This window comes from Pleurodeles waltl, chromosome 4_2 (assembly GCF_031143425.1).
Source record: "Pleurodeles waltl isolate 20211129_DDA chromosome 4_2, aPleWal1.hap1.20221129, whole genome shotgun sequence".
NCBI lineage: Eukaryota > Metazoa > Chordata > Amphibia > Caudata > Salamandridae > Pleurodeles > Pleurodeles waltl.
In genome coordinates, this window is record NC_090443.1 from 558,882,100 (window position 1) to 558,909,807 (window position 27,708).

The 27,708-nt window shown below is 54.5% G+C and overlaps 1 protein-coding gene across 1 annotated transcript in view; it reads right to left on the reverse strand.

Moving 5' to 3' along the window:
* Nucleotides 1-1,250: 1,250 nt before the first annotated feature.
* LOC138293099 (complement factor H-like) overlaps nucleotides 1,251-27,708 on the reverse strand; it is a 639,206-nt gene continuing 612,748 nt past the window's right edge. The window contains exon 25 of the mRNA XM_069232111.1: nucleotides 1,251-1,585. Coding sequence (XP_069088212.1) covers nucleotides 1,580-1,585 — 6 coding nt within the window. The 3' untranslated portion in view covers nucleotides 1,251-1,579. The remainder of the gene's footprint in view (nucleotides 1,586-27,708) is intronic.

The following is a 27,708-nucleotide window of genomic DNA, read 5'->3' on the forward strand; positions in this document are numbered from 1 at the left end:
ATTAGAGAATTACATTGAATGTATTACATCTATGTGTCACACAGCTTCTTATATAATGTACAGGAGTGGCAACCATATGAAGGGAAGTCCTTCCACAAAGATACATCTCATTCAGACCATTCCACTAATTTTGTATCCTACCACAAAGACATTCACACAAAGGAATATCTAGCCACTTATTCACCTTTGATGTTTTTGACCTCATGCAGGGAAATAAGGAATGGTCAGATCCCAGGGGAGACTTGCCTACAGAGTGTTCTTGTTCGTTAGTAAGCCTCTATACAGTGCCCTACACCTTAGATCCAAAGGCTTGTGAACGATCGAAGTATTAACCAACTGGGTCAACCATAATGTAGGAGTAAAATCTTACAAAAATAGTGATTGGCTCTGTGGAATACGTGGAAAGTTTCCTTGCCTCATTTCTTCCTGTAAATTAATCTAGCTAAACATTACATACAATCCCTACACTATGGATTCTCACACGGCTTGTGGTCCATTAAGGCACTGGCGGACGTTCTGCTACTGAGCCATAAGAAGTAACCACAGTAGGGACTACGCTTCCACTAATGGGCATGCTGCTACTGGAGAAGGAACATCCAAATGGCAAACTTATTTTGGCGTAGACTCTGAAATGTCCAGCAATGGAACTGTGCTGGTAGCAGACCTACTAGGTAGCTGAACATGTAGAAAACTAATGATCCTCTTCCCAGACCTGTTGTTCTGTGCCACTGTCTACACTATGGACTCTTCGGTGCTTCTAGAGTGGTGGGGAACAGGTAATCCCCTCTGGCTCAGAGAAACTAGTACTCGTCTTTACAACTATTGGAAGTCATTGAACCTGTGAAACCCCAGAAGTATCCCCACTTTGCATGGCTCTGCCCTGGGATATTATATTGAAAGATAGTACTATAACATTATATCCCCTCAGCTAGAACATCCCCAAAGACTGGCTCACTCATTAAAAAGCACTGCGCCCCCACCCCCAGACACACCTCAGCACTCAAACTCACAGAGTGGATGTTGAAGGTATCAGTTTCCCAGTCTTTCCTTCATCCTCCTGCTCCTATTGGAAACCTACAGCTAGTCCAAATCCTCCTGGCTCTGTACATAGCACTTTCAACCTTTTAATACAGACTCTCACCTCTGACCTGACCTAGTATGCTCTCTTTCACTCACCTGTGAGAGGGACAGTTACAGTTATATTTAGTATATTTCAGTGAACATCTCATTTCAGAAAAACAAACACTGCATAGTGTATACATGTTTATTTGGTGACACAGACAAATGAAAAATATGAGTAGGAGCTTAATAGCTAATTGAAGAGACAATGTCCAGTTGTAACTATCAGCTCATTTACAAGTTTATACCTCCAACTTTTTTCATATAAAAACATTTGAATGTGGTTTCAACAGCAACACATTTGCGTCTTTAGAAGAATCTGTTGAGGCAACAACTGGACCCTGCTCGGATGTTCGTGGCTTCAGCTCCCAGGATGTGGACATACGATGAAAGATTAGCTTTTTCTTCAGAATTGTATAGATCAGGAAATCAGGATTTTCTTTTTCTTCATTAGTCTATCTTAGATCTTTAGGATGAAGACACAAACATTGATTAGTGAATAACTTGTTTTAATATGATGAACGAACACCACCGCAGCTTTATCATAATATAGTTTTCTAAAAAGAACATGCAGCACCTTATCATGCACAATAGTGTCACTTAGAATTTGAACAGTTTAAAAGTGAGAAGAGGGAGAATGATGAAGAACCAAAGATGGTGGATGCCAAAATCTGTGTCTACCCTTTAGAGTCCTAAATCCCCCGCTAATACGCTAATAAAGGACCCATCGGACTGGGAAGGAATGATGCATTAAACAGCCCCTAACTGCGGTATCACGGTGGAAGCGATGAGAAGACTGCATTGTTCCTTTGGAGTGTCATCTCTATGGACTGCAAGGCATTGACAAGATGGAAGCCCTCAGCATGGAGGGCTAGAACTGAGGCAGGTTCTGGCATGGGAAAAAAGAGTGATTGAGACTATCCTGGGATGACATCAGGAGGACCTGTCTGATTGGGGAGTGATGAGGCAATGAACAACCCTCTAACTGCAGTATTAGGGTGGATACGCTGAGGAGACTGCATTGTTCTTTTGGAGTGCCCTCTCTATGGACTGCAAGGCACTGACAAGATGGAAGCCCTCAGCATGGAGGGATAGAACTGAGGTGGGTTCTGGCATGGGAAAAAATAGTGATTGAGACTATCCTGGGATGGCATCAGGAGGACCTGTCTGATTGGGGAGTGATGAGGCAATAAACAACCCTCTACCTGCAGTATTAGGGTGGATACGCTGAGGAGACTGCATTGTTCTTTTGGAGTGGCCTCTCTATGGACTGCAATCACTGACAAGATGGAAGCCCTCAGCCTGGAGGGCTAGAACTGAGGTGGGTTCTGGTGTGGGAAAAAAGAGTGATCAAGACTGATCTGGAATGGCAATGAGAGGTACCTGCCTTTCCTCCAGCCTCTGCCAGAAGACTTGGAGAGCAAAACTAATCTAAGTGACGGATGGGGACCATTGGTTTAGGCATCCAACTTCACCTTAATTGAAAATGAGTTGGGAGAGAGCCCTTCGCTGCTGGCAATACCAAAGGGCCCACAAAGTGGCTGATACAGGTGAGGTCATGCGGGCCCTTGAGATAGCTTGCCGAGGCCTTGCAGACCTTCAATGCTGATGGCCACCCCTGGGGAGCACCTGCAGAAAGCAAGTTGGTGACCTGGTGGGGCCCTGTGATGATACTGCTGGCTGTGCTGTCACTCAGTAGAGACCATACCATGAAGGCATGGTTCAGCTGGAAAAGTGGCCTACTCTGTGACACACCGATGTGCACCTGAGGATCTCCCCATAGGTGGCCACCAGGAAGCGTTTTGGGGATCCCATCTGATCAAGCATGACTTTTGTGCCAGCCAGGTAAGCTGGCATTCAATGTAACTCCCTGATGAGACACCAGGGAAAAGCCACCACAAGATGGGCTGTAGGACTCGCTGCCTCCCTATGCTCTCCTTCCTGCTCACGCCACTATCCTCTGGAACAAAAAGCACACTGGCTTTGTCCCCACAGCATAAAGGAGTTACTAAAGGACATATGTCAGAGGTCTCTGTTGAGTCCCGCACCCCTTCCATTGCCACTGACCCTCACGATCTGCAGCTGATACTCCTTGGAGGAGGTATAGCTCTCTTTTTCACCTGATTATCTTGCTCAATAACTTGCTGAAGGCACTCGCAACTGAACATAAGGAAGAGCTACCCTGTAATTCAACATTTCAAACAACACCTCTGCGTGATTCATTCCTGCCCAATTTATGCACCATTTTGGGAACACTGGCATGCTAAGGAAGCTATTAAAGAAAAACCTCCAGAGCTAGACAAAACTCTCTCTGTAAGGCACCAAATCGAGCTGAGAACTACATTGTGGAAACCGCAGGACCAAACCCTGAATCCATCCAAGTCACTGACCTAAATCTAGACAATAGTCCGGATCAGAAACATTAAGCTTGACCCAAAGGCATATCGAGGCCCCATAGAGAACGTCCTGGAGGATAATACCAAAATGATGCAAACCTTATGTTTCACAATACATCTAACATGACATACGAGTAGGAGGCAAAAAGGCAACCCTATGTTGGGGTGCCTCACTAGTTAAAAAAACATGATCAAAAGTTATGTTACTTGAATTTTGACCTACAGACATTATGTTAGATATGTTTGACACACAAAGGAAATGTTGGGGATGTGGGATGTCCCACCTAGAATAAATGCCTGATAAAAACCCAGAAGTGTGCTCCTCTATGACAATAATGACCTACATTGTAACTTCATACACACACTCAAAAATGATACAAAGTCCTAAAGTTAACATATGAACATACAATGTCAGGGGCCTTAAAATCCTGCTAAGCACATGCATACTCTTCAGGAGCTGCAGGGGACAGGAGAAGGCATCTGCTTACTGACAGAAGGTAGATCTCAGGCCACTGAGAGCCAAAACCTCTAGGCAATGACTGAAGGCATTGGAAATCTACGTGCAGGGTGCAGGGTGCAGAACTAGGTGAGGTATATGCACAGAAAACACTCAGATCTAATGAGTTGTGCTGATACCCATCAATCCTTCAGTGGGATCCACAGAGGGCTCTTAAAGTGAGTCAACAGCGGGAGGTGTTAGAGTGATTTTAAGGAACTCTTGGGACCTCTCACTACTAGTGTACCATAGGATATAAAAGAAGTTGCTGACGACATTTAACTTGCACTGACTTAGAGATCACACCTAGTGTTAGAAAAGAGGTAATCATGGAAAGATTTCCAGTCAGTATAGCAATATAGCATGTTATAGCAGTCTGAGGAGAGCTAGCGTTACAGCCCTTTTCCCAGGACTTCAGAATAAATATAAAGCTGTATTCTTCATTCCTACACAGCAGAATATTGGTAATTTATTACGTTTTAGAGTGCATTCAGGAAAAACAGAAAATATAATGCATCAAAATGTCAAACACATAAATCTCTAAGACTGGCAAGTAAAAAAAAGAAGTGCAGATTACACACCTAGGTAGAAATACGACAGAGGGAATGGTGGAAAGATAGTACACTGGATTGTATGAGTGCTAGATTCTGGGCAAAGATGTAATCCTTAGTAAATTTTGTGGAAGGAACCTGAAGCTCAAGGAGTCCACCTGAGGTAAATTTTAGTTAGCCCGACAAGGTGCTGCGGACACTTTTCTTCTGCAGGATGTCCTGTCTCTGTGAAGCAAAGCATCAAAAGGCAGGTAACTGACATAATATAAATGGTGCAGGGGATGAGAACAGTTTGGGGAGCCCAAGAACAGGTAGTTTATTCAACCGTTAACTGCAGGGCCTTCTATATTCTTGGGCTGCACCAGGTAAATACAGCTACTGTTCAGCAGCCATATTCTGTGATTCGCATTCCTGTGAGCTGGACTCTGGGCAACGCAGATACTTAGTGGCGACAACAGATTCCCAAGTGTCAGAAGGAACAATTCCTGCTACTGAGCAGGGAGGCAAACTGGGCATTCTTCACACCTGGAAAAGCTTGGGAAGTTTACGAATAAGCTAGAGGAAGTTGTGAGCCGACATCCTTCTCAACTTAGTACATCCTTAACTGTACAGCTGCAATTATCTTGTCTAAAATCTTTTTTAAATTGCGTAATTGCCTCCAGTGTAATTTTACTGTAATAAAGGAGAAATCGAATAAAAGGTGTACCTGCTGTTCTATATGCATTTACCTTCAGGCAAAGAGCCTGAACTGAAGGAGAAGAGAGGCAAAAGGCTAAGGGAAACGTTGGATTGATCAGGAGTGAAAGGCAGTATCAGAAGGGAGGAATTTACAGATCACATCTTCAATAAGACACATACTAAATAGTAATAGTGATTAGTGCAAATATGATCTCTATATAATATAGAATTGATATTGTATAGTAAGCCCACATATAGTTTATGCTGCACTATCAGGAAAGAGTCTCTAATCACATGTTCCCTATAGAGGACCAAAACATCTGGACTAGAGAAGCTTAAAATGGGCAAGAACAAGGAGTGTAAACATGAGGAAAAAATATGTCATCCAACTTTTTTTCTGCTAGGCTTCTCAAGTTGTTAAGAGTATGATGAATTATCTTTGGGGGGTTGGCACTGTGTCCCTAAATCCCACTCATAAATACATCTTACCCATGATCAGCTTCAGCCTTTAACTCATCTTGCTCCATTGCTAACTGGTCTCATATGATGCCTACATCCCAGTCGATTGCATAAAGACTTATATTGAGTTTTACCTACAATTGCTTCCTTTTTCCATTAAGTGTTCATCAGTGCATCAGATTACCTCCACTTTTGTGTCATTGTATTCTTTATATCGTTTCCTTTTTAGTGAAAATTATTAGGCATTTTTAATTTAACTATTACTTAAATGTATTGTTGCATGTGGTTCATTAGATGTACAACATGCAGTTTTTTCTGAGAAAGGTACTGCTGATTGTGTAAAGGTACCAAAGGAAAGACAGCACTGAAAGAAAATAATTTACTTAATATCAAATATATCTTATGACTTAGTGGGAGCTTGGCCACAGCTTACATCAAGACTTCAGTCTACAGCCAGCCAGTTAAACAACTAATTTCCCACAAAAGTCATATATATTAGCCTCAATTTTGCTTTAGAACAGGCAAAACAGACGGAGCTGCACACATGATTTTTGCTACTTTTAGATGAGTACTCTTAGTGGAGTCACATCCATTGAGAGCACCCATCCCAAGGATATAGTGAACAGGGCTGGACTTAAAAAGTGTTAACAAATATACAGGATAGGCTATTATTTATTTTTATTTTTTATAGAGTAAATGGTTTTTCCTATCTGGGAAATACTTAGATACAACCTTGAACCTTGCTAAAGGTTCCAACAATTCTTCTGACCCTCACTGAGCATATCTATCATCTAGAAAGGCACAGAAAATCAATTTCTGTCCCCAGGGCAGGGAAGACAGGGTATTGTGCACTACAAAGACTTTTCCTTGAAGTTTGCCTACTGGAAAGGCAGAAATGAGTATGAGTATTGGGTCTCTGAGACCACAACTTCAGAACACTTCTGGACTGAGGACATTCTCCGAAGAAGAAGAGCTAGGGGCCAGATGTAGGAAACAATTTGCGACTCGCAAACGGCAAAAATTGCAGTTTGCGAGTCGCAAATCGGAGTTTCCAATGCAGAAATGCATTTTGCGAGTCAGGACCGACTTGCAAAATGCATTTCCGACTCACAAATAGGAAGGGGTGTTCACTTCCTATTTGCGACTCGCAGTGGTATGCAATTCCATTTGCGACCGCGTATGCGGTTGCAAATGGAGTCGCAGTTACCATCATTTGAAGTGGATGGTCCTCCACTCGCAAATTGGAAGGGGTCCCCATGGGACCCCTTCCCCTTTGTGAATGGACCAAATTTTTTTCTTTTTTTTTAGGGCAGGTAGTGGTCCAAGGGACCACTACCTGCCCTGACAAAATACCGAAACAAAAAGTTTCGGATTTTTTTTTAAGTGCAGCTCGTTTTCCTTTAAGGAAAACGGGCTACACTTGAAAAAAAAAAAAACTGCTTTATTTAGAAGCAGTCACGGACATGGAGGTGTGCTGACTACAGCAGGCCTCCATATCTGCGAGTGCCCATAGTCACTATGGGGCCGCAATTTGCGACCCACCTCATTAATATTAATGAGGTGGGTCTTTGCGACCCCATAGCGACTCGCAGACGGTGTCTGAGACACCGTTCTGCATTGCAAATTGCGAGTTGCAATTTGCGAGTCGCCCGGACTCGCAAATTGCAACTCGCAATTTGCAATATTGCTACATCTGGCCCTAGATGTGGTAGGAGGGACGGACTGCCACTCTGCCTGTTTCTTTGCTGTACTGGCCTGCTGCTTGCTGCTTCTGTCCTGGAAATGAAAGGACTGGACTTTGCTTTCCACATCCTGCTTTCCAAGGTTCTCCAAGGGCTTGAACTGAGCTTGCCACATATTACAACACTCAAGGACATCAAAGACTTAATCTGCCAGCAACTGGGCTTTCTTGCTGGGAGTCCTGTCTTGTCAAGTGGTGCAAAATCCAGTTCCTGGACACTTGGAAGCGAGTTCTGGTGAAACCAAGAAGAAATCAAGTGCATGGACTCCGGAGGGACTTCCGAACTGGCGCCGCTGTCCGACTCCTCACTGCTGCCTTCACTGAAATCATGATCCCTGCTGAGTGCAATGACCATGAACGGCACTGCAGGCCTGACACCGTTGAAGCGTCTCCGAAGTCCAGCCACAGCATGAGTCTTGAGTGCCATGTCCCCAACGTCTGGGACACCCGACTCCAACACAGCACCTGTGAACCCAGGGTGTGATTGTGACACAACGAATTGAAGCCACACGTCTTGACCTGCTAGATTCAACAACCCTGCCAGATCATAAGGAACCAATGCCTCGCCACTAACCGACGCTGCATCATCTCTACTGCAACCATAAGGAACAGATGCCTCATCTCCCCTGCCATGCAGTAAGGAACTGTTGCCTTACCTTTCTGGTAGCATTAACGAGCCGACGCTGCGCTAGACACCAGAACTCGCTTCCAAAGGCCCAGGAACTGGATTTGGCACCATTTGGAAAGTGAGGACTCTCAGCAAGAAAGCCCAGGTGCTGGCAGATGAAATCTTTGATGTTTCCTATACAAAAACTATCCTTTCAGGCGTTTTTCTCTTTATTTGTGCGCCGCAGAATGCACCACATGTATAAAGTGGAAACATTGAGGATAAATAAGGATATTTGTCCTCTTTATGACTCCTCTGGGAAGGCATAGCATTTTGACGCATTCCCAGGTCTACCACTTATGGTAAATCTAGGAATGTGCCAAAATTCATGACTATATGCATGGGGGAACCCCTCCATGGTCGCTACCTTGAGTTTCTCCAGATTTAGAGGAGATGGTAGATGTTCTGGTGTCATTTTATTTATTAAAGAATACACTATCTTTCTAAAGTGTTTTGGAGATTATATAGCCACCCCTTTTGCTGGTGCCAAGATTTTGAGCTAAAAAAAGCCAAGCTACCAGAGGGTGCAGCACAAGTTAAATTAATAAGTTTTGTGGTTCACCCTGACAAGTATTATGGTTTTTGCCTAAGTGGGGCTTCCACTCCCCTCAACCAATAACCCAGTTTCTTAGAATCACAAACTTGCATGGCTTCAAGCCATGAAACCATCTACATAAGAAACCAGCACCGTTAAATCAAATTACCGCAGATGAATTATACTTTTCAGATCAGACTTGCCACATGTGACATTGGACAAAATACAGTTAATGAGATATGACAGATTATTTTAAGGCTATGCTTAATGAAGTCATGCTGCAGAAGCCTGCCAAAATGAAAATAACCTGTAAGGGTCAAACAGTATTTCTCTTACAGAGGAGTCAGCCAATACTTAATTACTTTAAACAGAAAAAAAGGAATTGTGCTGAGAAGGGCAGAATCGATGTGGAATAGGAGGAAACAATATATTGTCTTTAATTAGTGAGGTAACTAAATTGAATGACTTCTCATTAGTGATTATATAGGCACCCCTTTCGCTGGTGCCAAGATATTGAGCTAAAATTAAACAACTGTGGGTAAGTGTTCACATGCTCCTGATTGGGCGGAATAATACAGAATCATCAGGATAAAATACAACTAGGAAAAACACATATACCATTTTATATACTCTTACTACAGCTGTCTCAAGATTTTTTTTTTATTCTATAGTTAAACTAGCTAATGAAAATCTCTCTGCACCTGTGTCAGTGGATTAGAGTTAACTGTTGAATACAACCAACTTCATAGGTGGGCTTTCTTGCTTTTATTTTGATGAGAGAAGAAAAATCTAGTCTATCGTAAAAACACAGTCAAGGAAAACATAACAATAAGCAAAGGTGCAGCATCTTATGCAATAATATGTGTTTAGCCCAAAGCATAAATGATGGGCTTGGTAAGAGGCTTTGCACGGGGGTTAGCAGGGAAAGATCTAAAAATTTAATTATTTTGCATCTATCACAAGTGGATTTCTTTCAACAACATACCAGACGATTTGTAAACAATTAAAAAAGTACTAATTAACTGTATTAACAAATTTGCTTGCTTGAGGACCAGGGCCTGATTTAGAGTTTGGCGGAAGGATTACTCTGTCACAATGGAGACAGATATCCTGTCCACCGAAATATAAGTCCTGATGGGATTTATATTTCGGTGGACGGGGCATCTCTCACAGTTGTGACGGAGTAACCCTTCCTCCAAACTCTAAATCATGTCCCAAGTGGCAAAAAAGAAATGGAGATGGAGGGAATACTTGAATTATTCTCAGTCACTGGCAATTGCACAAATACACATCTATTCCATAATTTTTTACCACTATGTCACCTCATATCAGACTCAATCATATGCAAATCATCCTTGGCCCTGGCCCAATAGGAACAGCCCAAGCTGCCAAGCTACGTCATCTCTGAGCCAAAACATGATCACCCAAGACTAGTTTTGGCTTATATTGGACTCTTCTCTCATGTGCAGCTTGGTTTCAATGGCTCAATGAGCATGGAACGGATATGCCCAAATGTGGGTCCTGTGCTCACTGTGCCACAGAATTCAAGCTGTACCTTACTGATGAGAACTAAGTAGGTTGAAACCAGTCTGGGGTGGCTTGTGTTCCCAACTGGAGGGGATCTGGCCTGACAGTTCAGGCTGGACTGTTCCTATTGGAGCTGGACCAGGACTGATTTGCATCAAATGGGCCTTTGCCTAGAATAGCACAGTGGGTTAAATTGATAGTCTGGAATTAGAGATTGCCAGTGACTGAGATTAATTCATGCATTCTATCCATTACTTTCTTATTTTTGTGGTAAGGGCAAAGATACAAAATTGTATTTGGCATCTATACCTCAAGCAGAACAGAAGCAAAAGATTCCTAATTTTGAGGGTGGCGAAAGATCAGGGAGCAAGTTATCTGCCTAAAGAAGACGCTCAGCGAATAATTGGAGCCAACTGCAATTACAAGAGAAAGCCACGGTGTCAGGCAGAGGAGATTAGTGAGGTTTTACACTGCTTCTTCCCCCAAATATACAAAGAAATATCAGAGGTCTCAGAAAAATATATTAAGAGCTGTTGAGATTGAAAGGTCCCTTGCATGGTAAAGGATGTGCACACCTGCCCTGAGTGCCAAACTGAGCTGGTGTCAGGATCCCTAACACCGATTTTTGATGTCACTGGCAAACATGGATCATGCCTGTGCACCGTGGTCAATCTCAGGATTGCGGTCTTGTTGGACTAGGAGTGGCACCCACAGTGCTACACAGAGATGGAAGGCTACTGCCTTCACCAAGAGTTAAGAAGCACAATGGTGGCAGCATACCGTTTAGTGATCAGTAGGAATGAACAGGTACTTTTTTAACCTGTGTCACTGGAGAGCGGCTTACAGGCTAACTCACTTTTTAAGGTTCGACTGCTGTGTGCTTAACTCACCTTTGGCTACATCAGCACAGAAGTGGTATATCTGCTCTGGGTGTATGTGTGCCTGGGGAGGGTGCCATGTAGGGATAATGCAGTACTGAGTAGTGCGTACAAGATGCACTCATGTAATAGAAGGGCATGTGCCTGAGTGGTACAGTACCTGAAGGATGTAGCGCTGTGCAGTGCGTGCAGAAGAAGTGCATTTATTAGGTGTATATGTACCTATCAGTGGTACAATACATGAAAATAGAGTGCGTGCAGGATAAATGCATGTGCATGCATGAAAGGTGCTTGTGCTGGGTATATGTGTTCCTATGAGTGGTACAACACATAAAGGATACAGTGCTCGGCAGTGTACACATGTTGAATGAAAGTGACTGATGCATGTGAGCCTTTGAAAGTCACAGTATATGGAGAAGATAGTACAGTGCAGAGCGTGTATGCTGTATACATGCACTGGGTATATGTGTGCCTGTAGATGGTACACTACATTAAGGGCCCTGGATTACATTTTGGAAGACCAGGCCTGCATGGTGAAAAATGGAGTGGAGGTAGAAAGCTCCCCAATCAATCAATCAATCAATCATAGTATTTATAAAGCGCGCTATGTACCCGTTAGGGTTTCGAGGCGCTGAGGTGGGGGGGGGGGGGGTGGAGAGGCTGTTTAGCGGTCGAAGAGCCAGGTCTTGAGGAGCTTCGGGGATGCCCGGAAGCATTCAGTGGAGGGCCCGCGGTTGAGGGCGCAGAGCTCTTCGGCGAGAAGTGGGCGCGGGAGGCGCGAGGACCAGGGGGGGTGGCGCTGGGCGCGGTACAGGCGCGGACGGGCGCAGACGGGCTTGCCTCTGGCGCGCCTCCGGCGCGCCAGCGGCGCGCGTCCGCTGCGCGGACGCGCAGCGCCAGCCATTAAGAAGGGAGGGGGGAGGGGGGAGGGAGGAGCAGCTGGGAGGCGGGAGGCGGGAGGGAGCGGCAAATGGGGGCGCGAGGGGGGCGGGGCCGCAGGGAAGCAGCGGCTGGGTCGAGGAGCGCACAAGGGGCGAAAGGCACAGAAATCGGGCAAAAACAGTCACAAATGCAGGAAAAAACACAATATGGACACAATACTGGGATTAAATACGATCGGGGAGACAGCAATCAGGGGGGCACAATGGGGCAAAAAGCGCCGGCGGCGAGGCGCAGAAAAGCGGAAAAAAGCTGAAAAACAAACTTACGGGACGGCGGAAGCGGCACTCGGGTCAAGTGAGCCCACTAGCCACCAGGGATGCGGCGCAGGAGGATGCCTGCGGGTGGAGGAGGGCCTCGAACACGCAGACGGCAGCGTGGTCGTGGGGCAGAGGCAGAAGGCAGCAGGTTGGTGCTGCGGTCGTGAGGGGCGAGTTCAGGACCTGAACCAGGTCCGAACTCGCTCACTGGCGACGCGCAGCGCCAGCCATTAAGAAGGGAGGGGGGAGGGAGGAGCAGCTGGGAGGCGGGAGGGAGCGGCAAATGGGGGCGCGAGGGGGCGAAGCCGCAGGGAAGCAGCGGCTGGGGTCGAGGAGCGCACAAGGGGCGAAAGGCACAGAAATCGGGCAAAAACAGTCACAAATGCAGGAAAAAACACAATATGGACACTATACTGGGATTAAATACGATCGGGGAGACAGCAATCAGGGGGGCACAATGGGGCAAAAAGCGCCGGCGGCGAGGCGCAGAAAAGCGGAAAAAAGCTGAAAAACAAACTTACGGGACGGCGGAAGCGGCACTCGGGTCAAGTGAGCCCACTAGCCACCAGGGATGAGGCGCAGGAGGATGCCTGCGGGTGGAGGAGGGCCTCGAACACGCAGACGGCAGCGTGGTCGTGGGGCAGAGGCAGAAGGCAGCAGGTTGGCGCTGCGGTCGTGAGGGGCGAGTTCAGGACCTGAACCAGGTCCGAACTCGCTCACTGGCGACGCGCAGCGCCAGCCATTAAGAAGGGAGGGGGGAGGGAGGAGCAGCTGGGAGGCGGGAGGCGGGAGGGAGCGGCAAATGGGGGCGCGAGGGGGGCGGGGCCGCAGGGAAGCAGCGGCTGGGGTCGAGGAGCGCACAAGGGGCGAAAGGCACAGAAATCGGGCAAAAACAGTCACAAATGCAGGAAAAAACACAATATGGACACAATACTGGGATTAAATACGATCGGGGAGACAGCAATCAGGGGGGCACAATGGGGCAAAAAGCGCCGGCGGCGAGGCGCAGAAAAGCGGAAAAAAGCTGAAAAACAAACTTACGGGACGGCGGAAGCGGCACTCGGGTCAAGTGAGCCCACTAGCCACCAGGGATGAGGCGCAGGAGGATGCCTGCGGGTGGAGGAGGGCCTCGAACACGCAGACGGCAGCGTGGTCGTGGGGCAGAGGCAGAAGGCAGCAGGTTGGCGCTGCGGTCGTGAGGGGCGAGTTCAGGACCTGAACCAGGTCCGAACTCGCTCACTGGCGACGCACAGCGCCAGCCATTAAGAAGGGAGGGGGGAGGGGGGAGGGAGGAGCAGCTGGGAGGCGGGAGGCGGGAGGGAGCGGCAAATGGGGGCGCGAGGGGGGCGGGGCCGCAGGGAAGCAGCGGCTGGGGTCGAGGAGCGCACAAGGGGCGAAAGGCACAGAAATCGGGCAAAAACAGTCACAAATGCAGGAAAAAACACAATATGGACACAATACTGGGATTAAATACGATCGGGGAGACAGCAATCAGGGGGGCACAATGGGGCAAAAAGCGCCGGCGGCGAGGCGCAGAAAAGCGGAAAAAAGCTGAAAAACAAACTTAAGGGACGGCGGAAGCGGCACTCGGGTCAAGTGAGCCCACTAGCCACCAGGGATGAGGCGCAGGAGGATGCCTGCGGGTGGAGGAGGGCCTCGAACACGCAGACGGCAGCGTGGTCGTGGGGCAGAGGCAGAAGGCAGCAGGTTGGTGCTGCGGTCGTGAGGGGCGAGTTCAGGACCTGAACCAGGTCCGAACTCGCTCACTGGCGACGCGCAGCGCCAGCCATTAAGAAGGGAGGGGGGAGGGAGGAGCAGCTGGGAGGCGGGAGGCGGGAGGGAGCGGCAAATGGGGGCGCGAGGGGGGCGGGGCCGCAGGGAAGCAGCTGCTGGGGTCGAGGAGCGCACAAGGGGCGAAAGGCACAGAAATCGGGCAAAAACAGTCACAAATGCAGGAAAAAACACAATATGGACACAATACTGGGATTAAATACGATCGGGGAGACAGCAATCAGGGGGGCACAATGGGGCAAAAAGCGCCGGCGGCGAGGCGCAGAAAAGCGGAAAAAAGCTGAAAAACAAACTTACGGGACGGCGGAAGCGGCACTCGGGTCAAGTGAGCCCACTAGCCACCAGGGATGAGGCGCAGGAGGATGCCTGCGGGTGGAGGAGGGCCTCGAACACGCAGACGGCAGCGTGGTCGTGGGGCAGAGGCAGAAGGCAGCAGGTTGGTGCTGCGGTCGTGAGGGGCGAGTTCAGGACCTGAACCAGGTCCGAACTCGCTCACTGGCGACGCGCAGCGCCAGCCATTAAGAAGGGAGGGGGGAGGGAGGAGCAGCTGGGAGGCGGGAGGCGGGAGGGAGCGGCAAATGGGGGGCGCGAGGGGGGCGGGGCCGCAGGGAAGCAGCGGCTGGGGTCGAGGAGCGCACAAGGGGCGAAAGGCACAGAAATCGGGCAAAAACAGTCACAAATGCAGGAAAAAACACAATATGGACACAATACTGGGATTAAATACGATCGGGGAGACAGCAATCAGGGGGGCACAATGGGGCAAAAAGCGCCGGCGGCGAGGCGCAGAAAAGCTGAAAAAAGCTGAAAAACAAACTTACGGGACGGCGGAAGCGGCACTCGGGTCAAGTGAGCCCACTAGCCACCAGGGAAGAGGCGCAGGAGGATGCCTGCGGGTGGAGGAGGGCCTCGAACACGCAGACGGCAGCGTGGTCATGGGGCAGAGGCAGAAGGCAGCAGGTTGGTGCTGCGGTCGTGAGGGGCGAGTTCAGGACATGAACCAGGTCCGAACTCGCTCACTGGCGACGCGCAGCGCCAGCCATTAAGAAGGGAGGGGGGAGGGAGGAGCAGCTGGGAGGCGGGAGGGAGCGGCAAATGGGGGCGCGAGGGGGGCGGGGGCCGCAGGGAAGCAGCGGCTGGGGTCGAGGAGCGCACAAGGGGCGAAAGGCACAGAAATCGGGCAAAAACAGTCACAAATGCAGGAAAAAACACAATATGGACACAATACTGGGATTACATACGATCGGGGAGACAGCAATCAGCGGGGCACAATGGGGCAAAAAGCGCCGGCGGCGAGGCGCAGAAAAGCGGAAAAAAGCTGAAAAACAAACTTACGGGACGGCGGAAGCGGCACTCGGGTCAAGTGAGCCCACTAGCCACCAGGGATGAGGCGCAGGAGGATGCCTGCGGGTGGAGGAGGGCCTCGAACACGCAGACGGCAGCGTGGTCGTGGGGCAGAGGCAGAAGGCAGCAGGTTGGTGCTGCGGTCGTGAGGGGCGAGTTCAGGACCTGAACCAGGTCCGAACTCGCTCACTGGCGACGCGCAGCGCCAGTCATTAAGAAGGGAGGGGGGAGGGAGGAGCAGCTGGGAGGCGGGAGGCGGGAGGGAGCGGCAAATGGGGGCGCGAGGGGGACGGGGCCGCAGGGAAGCAGCGGCTGGGGTCGAGGAGCGCACAAGGGGCGAAAGGCACAGAAATCGGGCAAAAAACAGTCACAAATGCAGGAAAAAACACAATATGGACACAATACTGGGATTAAATACGATCGGGGAGACAGCAATCAGGGGGGCACAATGGGGCAAAAAGCGCCGGCGGCGAGGCGCAGAAAAGCGGAAAAAAGCTGAAAAACAAACTTACGGGACGGCGGAAGCGGCACTCGGGTCAAGTGAGCCCACTAGCCACCAGGGATGAGGCGCAGGAGGATGCCTGCGGGTGGAGGAGGGCCTCGAACATGCAGACGGCAGCGTGGTCGTGGGGCAGAGGCAGAAGGCAGCAGGTTGGTGCTGCGGTCGTGAGGGGCGAGTTCAGGACCTGAACCAGGTCCGAACTCGCTCACTGGCGACGCGCAGCGCCAGCCATTAAGAAGGGAGGGGGGAGGGAGGAGCAGCTGGGAGGCGGGAGGGAGCGGCAAATGGGGGCGCGAGGGGGGGCGGGGCCGCAGGGAAGCAGTGGCTGGGGTCGAGGAGCGCACAAGGGGCGAAAGGCACAGAAATCGGGCAAAAACAGTCACAAATGCAGGAAAAAACACAATATGGACACAATACTGGGATTAAATAAGATCGGGGAGACAGCAATCAGGGGGGCACAATGGGGCAAAAAGCGCCGGCGGCGAGGCGCAGAAAAGCGGAAAAAAGCTGAAAAACAAACTTACGGGACGGCGGAAGCGGCACTCGGGTCAAGTGAGCCCACTAGCCACCAGGGATGAGGCGCAGGAGGATGCCTGCGGGTGGAGGAGGGCCTCGAACACGCAGACGGCAGCGTGGTCGTGGGGCAGAGGCAGAAGGCAGCAGGTTGGTGCTGCGGTCGTGAGGGGCGAGTTCAGGACCTGAACCAGGTCCGAACTCGCTCACTGGCGACGCGCAGCGCCAGCCATTAAGAAGGGAGGGGGGAGGGAGGAGCAGCTGGGAGGCGGGAGGCGGGAGGGAGCGGCAAATGGGGGGCGCGAGGGGGGCGGGGCCGCAGGGAAGCAGCGGCTGGGGTCGAGGAGCGCACAAGGGGCGAAAGGCACAGAAATCGGGCAAAAACAGTCACAAATGCAGGAAAAAACACAATATGGACACAATACTGGGATTAAATACGATCGGGGAGACAGCAATCAGGGGGGCACAATGGGGCAAAAAGCGCCGGCGGCGAGGCGCAGAAAAGCGGAAAAAAGCTGAAAAACAAACTTACGGGACGGCGGAAGCGGCACTCGGGTCAAGTGAGCCCACTAGCCACCAGGGATGAGGCGCAGGAGGATGCCTGCGGGTGGAGGAGGGCCTCGAACACGCAGACGGCAGCGTGGTCGTGGGGCAGAGGCAGAAGGCAGCAGGTTGGTGCTGCGGTCGTGAGGGGCGAGTTCAGGACCTGAACCAGGTCCGAACTCGCTCACTGGCGACGCGCAGCGCCAGCCATTAAGAAGGGAGGGGGGAGTGAGGAGCAGCTGGGAGGCGGGAGGGAGCGGCAAATGGGGGCGCGAGGGGGGCGGGGCCGCAGGGAAGCAGCGGCTGGGGTCGAGGAGCGCACAAGGGGCGAAAGGCACAGAAATCGGGCAAAAACTGTCACAAATGCAGGAAAAAACACAATATGGACACAATACTGGGATTAAATACGATCGGGGAGACAGCAATCAGGGGGGCACAATGGGGCAAAAAGCGCCGGCGGCGAGGCGCAGAAAAGCGGAAAAAAGCTGAAAAACAAACTTACGGGACGGCGGAAGCGGCACTCGGGTCAAGTGAGCCCACTAGCCACCAGGGATGAGGCGCAGGAGGATGCCTGCGGGTGGAGGAGGGCCTCGAACACGCAGACGGCAGCGTGGTCGTGGGGCAGAGGCAGAAGGCAGCAGGTTGGTGCTGCGGTCGTGAGGGGCGAGTTCAGGACCTGAACCAGGTCCGAACTCGCTCACTGGCGACGCGCAGCGCCAGCCATTAAGAAGGGAGGGGGGAGGGAGGAGCAGCTGGGAGGCGGGAGGCGGGAGGGAGCGGCAAATGGGGGCGTGAGGGGGGCGGGGCCGCAGGGAAGCAGCGGCTGGGGTCGAGGAGCGCACAAGGGGCGAAAGGCACAGAAATCGGGCAAAAACAGTCACAAATGCAGGAAAAAACACAATATGGACACAATACTGGGATTAAATACGATCGGGGAGACAGCAATCAGGGGGGCACAATGGGGCAAAAAGCGCCGGCGGCGAGGCGCAGAAAAGCGGAAAAAAGCTGAAAAACAAACTTACGGGACGGCGGAAGCGGCACTCGGGTCAAGTGAGCCCACTAGCCACCAGGGATGAGGCGCAGGAGGATGCCTGCGGGTGGAGGAGGGCCTCGAACACGCAGACGGCAGCGTGGTCGTGGGGCAGAGGCAGAAGGCAGCAGGTTGGTGCTGCGGTCGTGAGGGGCGAGTTCAGGACCTGAACCAGGTCCGAACTCGCTCACTGGCGACGCGCAGCGCCAGCCATTAAGAAGGGAGGGGGGAGGGAGGAGCAGCAGGGAGGCGGGAGGGAGCGGCAAATGGGGGCGCGAGGGGGGCGGGGCCGCAGGGAAGCAGCGGCTGGGGTCGAGGAGCGCACAAGGGGCGAAAGGCACAGAAATCGGGCAAAAACAGTCACAAATGCAGGAAAAAACACAATATGGACACAATACTGGGATTAAATACGATCGGGGGAGACAGCAATCAGGGGGGCACAATGGGGCAAAAAGCGCCGGCGGCGAGGCGCAGAAAAGCGGAAAAAAGCTGAAAAACAAACTTACGGGACGGCGGAAGCGGCACTCGGGTCAAGTGAGCCCACTAGCCACCAGGGATGAGGCGCAGGAGGATGCCTGCGGGTGGAAGAGGGTCTCGAACACGCAGACGGCAGCGTGGTCGTGGGGCAGAGGCAGAAGGCAGCAGGTTGGTGCTGCGGTCGTGAGGGGCGAGTTCAGGACCTGAACCAGGTCCGAACTCGCTCACTGGCGACGCGCAGCGCCAGCCATTAAGAAGGGAGGAGCAGCTGGGAGGCGGGAGGCGGGAGGGAGCGGCAAATGGGGGCGCGAGGGGGGCGGGCCGCAGGGAAGCAGCGGCTGGGGTCGAGGAGCGCACAAGGGGCGAAAGGCACAGAAATCGGGCAAAAACAGTCACAAATGCAGGAAAAAACACAATATGGACACAATACTGGGATTAAATACGATCGGGGAGACAGCAATCAGGGGGGCACAATGGGGCAAAAAGCGCCGGCGGCGAGGCGCAGAAAAGCGGAAAAAAGCTGAAAAACAAACTTACGGGACGGCGGAAGCGGCACTCGGGTCAAGTGAGCCCACTAGCCACCAGGGATGAGGCGCAGGAGGATGCCTGCGGGTGGAGGAGGGCCTCGAACACGCAGACGGCAGCGTGGTCGTGGGGCAGAGGCAGAAGGCAGCAGGTTGGTGCTGCGGTCGTGAGGGGCGAGTTCAGGACCTGAACCAGGTCCGAACTCGCTCACTGGCGACGCGCAGCGCCAGCCATTAAGAAGGGAGGGGGGAGGGAGGAGCAGCTGGGAGGCGGGAGGCGGGAGGGAGCGGCAAATGGGGGCGCGAGGGGGGCGGGGCCGCAGGGAAGCAGCGGCTGGGGTCGAGGAGCGCACAAGGGGCGAAAGGCACAGAAATCGGGCAAAAACAGTCACAAATGCAGGAAAAAACACAATATGGACACAATACTGGGATTAAATACGATCGGGGAGACAGCAATCAGGGGGGCACAATGGGGCAAAAAGCGCTGGCGGCGAGGCGCAGAAAAGCGGAAAAAAGCTGAAAAACAAACTTACGGGACGGCGGAAGCGGCACTCGGGTCAAGTGAGCCCACTAGCCACCAGGGATGAGGCGCAGGAGGATGCCTGCGGGTGGAGGAGGGCCTCGAACACGCAGACGGCAGCGTGGTCGTGGGGCAGAGGCAGAAGGCAGCAGGTTGGCGCTGCGGTCGTGAGGGGCGAGTTCAGGACCTGAACCAGGTCCGAACTCGCTCACTGGCGACGCGCAGCGCCAGCCATTAAGAAGGGAGGGGGGAGGGAGGAGCAGCTGGGAGGCGGGAGGGAGCGGCAAATGGGGGGCGCGAGGGGGGCGGGGCCGCAGGGAAGCAGCGGCTGGGGTCGAGGAGCGCACAAGGGGCGAAAGGCACAGAAATCGGGCAAAAACTGTCACAAATGCAGGAAAAAACACAATATGGACACAATACTGGGATTAAATACGATCGGGGAGACAGCAATCAGGGGGGCACAATGGGGCAAAAAGCGCCGGCGGCGAGGCGCAGAAAAGCGGAAAAAAGCTGAAAAACAAACTTACGGGACGGCAGAAGCGGCACTCGGGTCAAGTGAGCCCACTAGCCACCAGGGATGAGGCGCAGGAGGATGCCTGCGGGTGGAGGAGGGCCTCGAACACGCAGACGGCAGCGTGGTCGTGGGGCAGAGGCAGAAGGCAGCAGGTTGGCGCTGCGGTCGTGAGGGGCGAGTTCAGGACCTGAACCAGGTCCGAACTCGCTCACTGGCGACGCGCAGCGCCAGCCATTAAGAAGGAAGGGGGGAGGGAGGAGCAGCTGGGAGGCGGGAGGCGGGAGGGAGCGGCAAATGGGGGCGCGAGGGGGGCGGGGCCGCAGGGAAGCAGCGGCTGGGGTCGAGGAGCGCACAAGGGGCGAAAGGCACAGAAATCGGGCAAAAACAGTCACAAATGCAGGAAAAAACACAATATGGACACAATACTGGGATTAAATACGATCGGGGAGACAGCAATCAGGGGGGCACAATGGGGCAAAAAGCGCCGGCGGCGAGGCGCAGAAAAGCGGAAAAAAGCTGAAAAACAAACTTACGGGAAGGCGGAAGCGGCACTCGGGTCAAGTGAGCCCACTAGCCACCAGGGATGAGGCGCAGGAGGATGCCTGCGGGTGGAGGAGGGCCTCGAACACGCAGACGGCAGCGTGGTCGTGGGGCAGAGGCAGAAGGCAGCAGGTTGGTGCTGCGGTCGTGAGGGGCGAGTTCAGGACCTGAACCAGGTCCGAACTCGCTCACTGGCGACGCGCAGCGCCAGCCATTAAGAAGGGAGGGGGGAGGGAGGAGCAGTTTTGAGGCGGGAGGCGGGAGGGAGCGGCAAATGGGGGCGCGAGGGGGGCGGGGCCGCAGGGAAGCAGCGGCTGGGGTCGAGGAGCGCACAAGGGGCGAAAGGCACAGAAATCGGGCAAAAACAGTCACAAATGCAGGAAAAAACACAATATGGACACAATACTGGGATTAAATACGATCGGGGAGACAGCAATCAGGGGGGCACAATGGGGCAAAAAGCGCCGGCGGCGAGGCGCAGAAAAGCGGAAAAAAGCTGAAAAACAAACTTACGGGACGGCGGAAGCGGCACTCGGGTCAAGTGAGCCCACTAGCCACCAGGGATGAGGCGCAGGAGGATGCCTGCGGGTGGAGGAGGGCCTCGAACACGCAGACGGCAGCGTGGTCGTGGGGCAGAGGCAGAAGGCAGCAGGTTGGTGCTGCGGTCGTGAGGGGCGAGTTCAGGACCTGAACCAGGTCCGAACTCGCTCACTGGCGACGCGCAGCGCCAGCCATTAAGAAGGGAGGGGGGAGGGAGGAGCAGCTGGGAGGCGGGAGGCGGGAGGGAGCGGCAAATGGGGGCGTGAGGGGGGCGGGGGCCGCAGGGAAGCAGCGGCTGGGGTCGAGGAGCGCACAAGGGGCGAAAGGCACAGAAATCGGGCAAAAACAGTCACAAATGCAGGAAAAAACACAATATGGACACAATACTGGGATTAAATACGATCGGGGAGACAGCAATCAGGGGGGCACAATGGGGCAAAAAGTGCCGGCGGCGAGGCGCAGAAAAGCGGAAAAAAGCTGAAAAACAAACTTACGGGACGGCGGAAGCGGCACTCGGGTCAAGTGAGCCCACTAGCCACCAGGGATGAGGCGCAGGAGGATGCCTGCGGGTGGAGGAGGGCCTCGAACACGCAGACGGCAGCGTGGTCGTGGGGCAGAGGCAGAAGGCAGCAGGTTGGTGCTGCGGTCGTGAGGGGCGAGTTCAGGACCTGAACCAGGTCCGAACTCGCTCACTGGCGACGCGCAGCGCCAGCCATTAAGAAGGGAGGGGGGAGGGAGGAGCAGCAGGGAGGCGGGAGGGAGCGGCAAATGGGGGCGCGAGGGGGGCGGGGCCGCAGGGAAGCAGCGGCTGGGGTCGAGGAGCGCACAAGGGGCGAAAGGCACAGAAATCAGGCAAAAACAGTCACAAATGCAGGAAAAAACACAATATGGACACAATACTGGGATTAAATACGATCGGGGAGACAGCAATCAGGGGGGCACAATGGGGCAAAAAGCGCCGGCGGCGAGGCGCAGAAAAGCGGAAAAAAGCTGAAAAACAAACTTACGGGACAGCGGAAGCGGCACTCGGGTCAAGTGAGCCCACTAGCCACCAGGGATGAGGCGCAGGAGGATGCCTGCGGGTGGAGGAGGGCCTCGAACACGCAGACGGCAGCGTGGTCGTGGGGCAGAGGCAGAAGGCAGCAGGTTGGTGCTGCGGTCGTGAGGGGCGAGTTCAGGACCTGAACCAGGTCCGAACTCGCTCACTGGCGACGCGCAGCGCCAGCCATTAAGAAGGGAGGGGGGGAGGGAGGAGCAGCTGGGAGGCGGGAGGGAGCGGCAAATGGGGGCGCGAGGGGGGCGGGCCGCAGGGAAGCAGCGGCTGGGGTCGAGGAGCGCACAAGGGGCGAAAGGCACAGAAATCGGGCAAAAACAGTCACAAATGCAGGAAAAAAACACAATATGGACACAATACTGGGATTAAATACGATCGGGGAGACAGCAATCAGGGGGGCACAATGGGGCAAAAAGCACCGGCGGCGAGGCGCAGAAAAGCGGAAAAAAGCTGAAAAACAAACTTACGGGACGGCGGAAGCGGCACTCGGGTCAAGTGAGCCCACTAGCCACCAGGGATGAGGCGCAGGAGGATGCCTGCGGGTGGAGGAGGGTCTCGAACACGCAGACGGCAGCGTGGTCGTGGGGCAGAGGCAGAAGGCAGCAGGTTGGTGCTGCGGTCGTGAGGGGCGAGTTCAGGACCTGAACCAGGTCCGAACTCGCTCACTGGTGACGCGCAGCGCTAGCCATTAAGAAGGGAGGGGGGAGGGAGGAGCAGCTGGGAGGCGGGAGGGAGCGGCAAATGGGGGGCGCGAGGGGGGGCGGGGCCGCAGGGAAGCAGCAGCTGGGGTCGAGGAGCGCACAAGGGGCGAAAGGCACAGAAATCGGGCAAAAACAGTCACAAATGCAGGAAAAAATACAACATGGACACAATACTGGGATTAAATACGATCGGGGAGACAGCAATCAGGGGGGCACAATGGGGCAAAAAGCGCCGGCGGCGAGGCGCAGAAAAGCGGAAAAAAAGCTGAAAAACAAACTTACGGGACGGCGGAAGCGGCACTCGGGTCAAGTGAGCCCACTAGCCACCAGGGATGAGGCGCAGGAGGATGCCTGCGGGTGGAGGAGGGCCTCGAACACGCAGACGGCAGCGTGGTCGTGGGGCAGAGGCAGAAGGCAGCAGGTTGGTGCTGCGGTCGTGAGGGGCGAGTTCAGGACCTGAACCAGGTCCGAACTCGCTCACTGGCGACGCGCAGCGCCAGCCATTAAGAAGGGAGGGGGGAGGGAGGAGCAGCTGGGAGGCGGGAGGCGGGAGGGAGCGGCAAATGGGGGGCGCGAGGGGGGCGGGGCCGCAGGGAAGCAGCGGCTGGGGTCGAGGAGCGCACAAGGGGCGAAAGGCACAGAAATCGGGCAAAAACAGTCACAAATGCAGGAAAAAACACAATATGGACACAATACTGGGATTAAATACGATCGGGGAGACAGCAATCAGGGGGGCACAATGGGGCAAAAAGCGCCGGCGGCGAGGCGCAGAAAAGCGGAAAAAAGCTGAAAAACAAACTTACGGGACGGCGGAAGCGGCACTCGGGTCAAGTGAGCCCACTAGCCACCAGGGATGAGGCGCAGGAGGATGCCTGCGGGTGGAGGAGGGCCTCGAACACGCAGACGGCAGCGTGGTCGTGGGGCAGAGGCAGAAGGCAGCAGGTTGGCGCTGCGGTCGTGAGGGGCGAGTTCAGGACCTGAACCAGGTCCGAACTCGCTCACTGGCGACGCGCAGCGCCAGCCATTAAGAAGGGAGGGGGGAGGGAGGAGCAGCTGGGAGGCGGGAGGGAGCGGCAAATGGGGGCGCGAGGGGGGCGGGGCCGCAGGGAAGCAGCGGCTGGGGTCGAGGAGCGCACAAGGGGCGAAAGGCACAGAAATTGGGCAAAAACAGTCACAAATGCAGGAAAAAACACAATATGGACACAATACTGGGATTAAATACGATCGGGGAGACAGCAATCAGGGGGGCACAATGGGGCAAAAAGCGCAGGCGGCGAGGCGCAGAAAAGCGGAAAAAAGCTGAAAAACAAACTTACGGGACGGCGGAAGCGGCACTCGGGTCAAGTGAGCCCACTAGCCACCAGGGATGAGGCGCAGGAGGATGTCTGCGGGGTGGAGGAGGGCCTCGAACACGCAGACGGCAGCGTGGTCGTGGGGCAGAGGCAGAAGGCAGCAGGTTGGTGCTGCGGTCGTGAGGGGCGAGTTCAGGACCTGAACCAGGTCCGAACTCGCTCACTGGCGACGCGCAACGCCAGCCATTAAGAAGGGAGGGGGGAGGGAGGAGCAGCTGGGAGGCGGGAGGCGGGAGGGAGCGCCAAATGGGGGCGCGAGGGGGGCGGGGCCGCAGGGAAGCAGCGGCTGGGGTCGAGGAGCGCACAAGGGGCGAAAGGCACAGAAATCGGGCAAAAACAGTCACAAATGCAGGAAAAAACACAATATGGACACAATACTGGGATTAAATACGATCGGGGAGACAGCAATCAGGGGGGCACAATGGGGCAAAAAGCGCCGGCGGCGAGGCGCAGAAAAGCGGAAAAAAGCTGAAAAATAAACTTACGGGACGGCGGAAGCGGCACTCGGGTCAAGTGAGCCCACTAGCCACCAGGGATGAGGCGCTGGAGGATGCCTGCGGGTGGAGGAGGGCCTCGAACACGCAGACGGCAGCGTGGTCGTGGGGCAGAGGCAGAAGGCAGCAGGTTGGTGCTGCGGTCGTGAGGGGCGAGTTCAGGACCTGAACCAGGTCCGAACTCGCTCACTGGCGACGCGCAGCGCCAGCCATTAAGAAGGGAGGGGGGAGGGAGGAGCAGCTGGGAGGCGGGAGGCGGGAGGGAGCGGCAAATGGGGGCGCGAGGGGGGCGGGCCGCAGGGAAGCAGCGGCTGGGGTCGAGGAGCGCACAAGGGGCGAAAGGCACAGAAATCGGGCAAAAACAGTCACAAATGCAGGAAAAAAACACAATATGGACACAATACTGGGATTAAATACGATCGGGGAGACAGCAATCAGGGGGGCACAATGGGGCAAAAAGCGCCGGCGGCGAGGCGCAGAAAAGCGGAAAAAAGCTGAAAAATAAACTTACGGGACGGCGGAAGCGGCACTCGGGTCAAGTGAGCCCACTAGCCACCAGGGATGAGGCGCAGGAGGATGCCTGCGGGTGGAGGAGGGCCTCGAACACGCAGACGGCAGCGTGGTCGTGGGGCAGAGGCAGAAGGCAGCAGGTTGGTGCTGCGGTCGTGAGGGGCGAGTTCAGGACCTGAACCAGGTCCGAACTCGCTCACTGGCGACGCGCAGCGCCAGCCATTAAGAAGGGAGGGGGGAGGGAGGAGCAGCTGGGAGGCGGGAGGCGGGAGGGAGCGGCAAATGGGGCGCGAGGGGGGCGGGGCCGCAGGGAAGCAGCGGCTGGGGTCGAGGAGCGCACAAGGGGCGAAAGGCACAGAAATCGGGCAAAAACAGTCACAAATGCAGGAAAAAACACAATATGGACACAATACTGGGATTAAATACGATCGGGGAGACAGCAATCAGGGGGGCACAATGGGGCAAAAAGCGCCGGCGGCGAGGCGCAGAAAAGCGGAAAAAAGCTGAAAAACAAACTTACGGGACGGCGGAAGCGGCACTCGGGTCAAGTGAGCCCACTAGCCACCAGGGATGAGGCGCAGGAGGATGCCTGCGGGTGGAGGAGGGCCTCGAACACGCAGACGGCAGCGTGGTCGTGGGGCAGAGGCAGAAGGCAGCAGGTTGGCGCTGCGGTCGTGAGGGGCGAGTTCAGGACCTGAACCAGGTCCGAACTCGCTCACTGGCGACGCGCAGCGCCAGCCATTAAGAAGGGAGGGGGAGGGAGGAGCAGCTGGGAGGCGGGAGGGAGCGGCAAATGGGGGCGCAAGGGGGGCGGGGCCGCAGGGAAGCAGCGGCTGGGGTCGAGGAGCGCACAAGGGGCGAAAGGCACAGAAATCGGGCAAAAACAGTCACAAATGCAGGAAAAAACACAATATGGACACAATACTGGGATTAAATACGATCAGGGAGACAGCAATCAGGGGGGCACAATGGGGCAAAAAGCGCCGGCGGCGAGGCGCAGAAAAGCGGAAAAAAGCTGAAAAACAAACTTACGGGACGGCGGAAGCGGCACTCGGGTCAAGTGAGCCCACTAGCCACCAAGGATGAGGCGCAGGAGGATGCCTGCGGGTGGAGGAGGGCCTCGAACACGCAGACGGCAGCGTGGTCGTGGGGCAGAGGCAGAAGGCAGCAGGTTGGTGCTGCGGTCGTGAGGGGCGAGTTCAGGACCTGAACCAGGTCCGAACTCGCTCACTGGCGACGCGCAGCGCCAGCCATTAAGAAGGGAGGGGGGAGGGAGGAGCAGCTGGGAGGCGGGAGGCGGGAGGGAGCGGCAAATGGGGGCGCGAGGGGGGCGGGGCCGCAGGGAAGCAGCGGCTGGGGTCGAGGAGCGCACAAGGGGCGAAAGGCACAGAAATCGGGCAAAAACAGTCACAAATGCAGGAAAAAACACAATATGGACACAATACTGGGATTAAATACGATCGGGGAGACAGCAATCAGGGGGGCACAATGGGGCAAAAAGCGCCGGTGGCGAGGCGCAGAAAAGCGGAAAAAAGCTGAAAAACAAACTTACGGGACGGCGGAAGCGGCACTCGGGTCAAGTGAGCCCACTAGCCACCAGGGATGAGGCGCAGGAGGATGCCTGCGGGTGGAGGAGGGCCTCGAACACGCAGACGGCAGCGTGGTCGTGGGGCAGAGGCAGAAGGCAGCAGGTTGGTGCTGCGGTCGTGAGGGGCGAGTTCAGGACCTGAACCAGGTCCGAACTCGCTCACTGGCGACGCACAGCGCCAGCCATTAAGAAGGGAGGGGGGAGGGAGGAGCAGCTGGGAGGCGGGAGGGAGCGGCAAATGGGGGCGCGAGGGGGGCGGGGCCGCAGGGAAGCCGCGGCTGGGGTCGAGGAGCGCACAAGGGGCGAAAGGCACAGAAATCGGGCAAAAACAGTCACAAATGCAGGAAAAAACACAATATGGACACAATACTGGGATTAAATACGATCGGGGAGACAGCAATCAGGGGGGCACAATGGGGCAAAAAGCGCCGGCGGCGAGGCGCAGAAAAGCGGAAAAAAGCTGAAAAACAAACTTACGGGACGGCGGAAGCGGCACTCGGGTCAAGTGAGCCCACTAGCCACCAGGGATGAGGCGCAGGAGGATGCCTGCGGGTGGAGGAGGGCCTCGAACACGCAGACGGCAGCGTGGTCGTGGGGCAGAGGCAGAAGGCAGCAGGTTGGTGCTGCGGTCGTGAGGGGCGAGTTCAGGACCTGAACCAGGTCCGAACTCGCTCACTGGCGACGCGCAGCGCCAGCCATTAAGAAGGGAGGGGGGAGGGAGGAGCAGCTGGGAGGCGGGAGGGAGCGGCAAATGGGGGCGCGAGGGGGGCGGGCCGCAGGGAAGCAGCGGCTGGGGTCGAGGAGCGCACAAGGGGCGAAAGGCACAGAAATCGGGCAAAAACAGTCACAAATGCAGGAAAAAACACAATATGGACACAATACTGGGATTAAATACGATCGGGGAGACAGCAATCAGGGGGGCACAATG